This window comes from Buceros rhinoceros, unplaced genomic scaffold (assembly GCF_000710305.1).
Source record: "Buceros rhinoceros silvestris isolate BGI_N320 unplaced genomic scaffold, ASM71030v1 scaffold39939, whole genome shotgun sequence".
NCBI classification, from domain to species: domain Eukaryota; kingdom Metazoa; phylum Chordata; class Aves; order Bucerotiformes; family Bucerotidae; genus Buceros; species Buceros rhinoceros.
This window is the reverse complement of record NW_010431632.1, coordinates 5,319-7,470: the sequence shown is the minus strand read 5'-3', so window position 1 is coordinate 7,470 and position 2,152 is coordinate 5,319. Positions and strand designations below refer to the sequence as shown.

At 61.7% G+C, this 2,152-nt stretch overlaps 1 protein-coding gene across 1 annotated transcript in view; it reads left to right on the top strand.

The window, feature by feature from the left end:
- Positions 1–1,801: 1,801 nt before the first annotated feature.
- Positions 1,802–2,152, top strand: part of IHH (indian hedgehog) — a gene marked incomplete at its 5' end in the record, with an annotated part of 836 nt that continues 485 nt past the window's right edge. Inside the window, one exon of the mRNA XM_010143476.1 lies at positions 1,802–2,145. Coding sequence (XP_010141778.1) covers positions 1,802–2,145 — 344 coding nt within the window. The remainder of the gene's footprint in view (positions 2,146–2,152) is intronic.

Genomic DNA, 2,152 nt, shown 5'->3' with positions numbered 1-2,152 from the left:
ACCCTCTGGGGCTGGCCGGAGGAGTGGGATCAGGCTCCAAAGCAAGGACCATGACCTCAGAGCCCTGGGGTTGGCCAGAGGAATGGGGCTGTGCCCCTGGAGAAGGACGGAGGCTCTTGAATCCTGGGATGCTCCCCTGGACCAACCAAAGAGGGATGCCATGACCCAGGCAGCAGACTGAGGCCCTGAGGCCCTGGAGGGCTTCTGGAGGCCAGCCACAGCCCCCTTGCTCTACAAAAGCTTCTCAGGGCTCTGGATCCCCCATATTTATCCCCCAGGCCATGGAGAGCTCAAGGGTGCATGATGGAGATGGTGGGGTGCATATCCTAACCCCTCCAGAGCTGTGTACAGAGGGCAGCCGGGCTGCCCCTACCTCTTGATAAATGGCTTTTATTTTTGTATGGATGGCCACATGGCCTGTTGTATGTATTGCGTCTGCTCGGGTACCCCCTGCACCTGCACATCCCTCCATGCCCAGCGCCTGCGCCCCCCACTTCTGCCAGGTGCCCCTCTTGCCCTCCTGCCAGCCCCTCACCATGGCTCTGTCACCTGCCTGGGGATGTGGGGTGCAGGATTCGGGACCTGGTGTCTGGGGCAGGCACAGGGCAAACTCATCTGAGCAATAAAAGGATTCTGTCCCAGAGATGGATGCCTCTCTTCATGGGCCTGGGGGCTGGGATTTGGCTGTTCCCAAAGCTGGGGAGTGATGTGGGGCAGTGCCATCTGGGTGGACATACTGAGGCATTAGATGAGGGAGCTGGGAGAGCACCTGAGGGGGCTGGGAGCTCAAGGCTCAGACCGTGCGGGCCAGGACCAGGACCCTAGATAAGGTGCCCCTGGCAGATGGTGGGAGGGCATCATACAGATGCTAAGATGGGGGTTGATGGGGCTTGGAGGACCAGGGTGGCTGTGGGAGATGAGCACTGATCCTTGGGAAGCCGGAGTTCCCCTGCTAAGTGACAGGTTGAGCTCCTGGTGACACTTGGTGACTTGTTACCTCTTTTCATCTGGGAAGGGGTAGGACTGCTCTGTCACCATCCCAGGGGACAAGCCCCGCAGAGTTTGGGTGCTTTACCCTGTGACAACCACCAGCAAAGCCCTGCCCAGGAGACTGGTGGCTTTTGCCTGGTGATGGCCAGAAGCTGTGACATGTACCTGCAGCTTGGATAGGGAGTCAGCTGGCGTCAGCAGTGCAGCGGCAAGCAGGCAGGAGAAGGGAGCAGGGCTGCTGCTTGGGGTGGAGGGGTGCTGCAGTGCAGGGAGAGGGCACTACACCCTGCACCATTCCTTGTAGCACCCTCCCCAGCAGTACCCAGGCCCAGCACTGCAGGCGATGGGTATGCTGTGGGCATGCAAAGTACGACAGGGCATTCTGCTCCTCATCCTGCTGCTGCCTCAGGGCTCTGCGTCCCTTCTTTCAAGATTTGGGTGCCCCCTTGCAGCAAGGGGGCTATGGCCCTGTCCCATTCCCCCTGCCAAGCAGGTTTCAGGCCCTAGCTTTGCAGAGCAGATCCAGTGCCCTGGCACGAGAGTGCAGTCCCTGTGCCCTGGCACCACAACTGGGAGCAGGTTCTGCCATGTGTGGCTCGAGCCCCCAAGTGCCACCTCCAGTGACATGTTGGCTAGGGGAGCAGGTGGCCGAGGGTGTATAGGGGACATGTGCACGCTGGCGATGCCAGGGCAGAGTTAAACCCGGGTGGGCGAAGCTGGGCAGTTTGGGAGGGTCTCTGTGTGTTCTGGAAGGGTGATGCTGGGAGCCTGGCAGATGGGTGACCCTCCTGTCCTCTCTCTCCCTGCGCAGAGCACTCGGCCGCTGCGAAGACAGGGGGCTGCTTTCCTGGGCGGGCGCTGGCGACGCTGGAGAATGGTGCCCGGACACCACTGTGGGCACTGCGCCCGGGCCAGCGGGTGCTGGCGATGGACGGGGCTGGCAGGCCCACCTACAGCGACTTCTTGGTTTTCCTGGACAAGGAGCCCCGTGTCCTCACCTCCTTCCACATCATCGAGACACGGGAACCACCCCGACGCCTGGCCCTCACGCCCACCCACCTGCTTTTCGTGGCCGAGAATGCCTCGGCACCCGCCACCCACTTCCGTCCCACCTTTGCCAGCCACGTGCGCCCTGGACATTTTGTGCTGGTGGCTGTGGGCG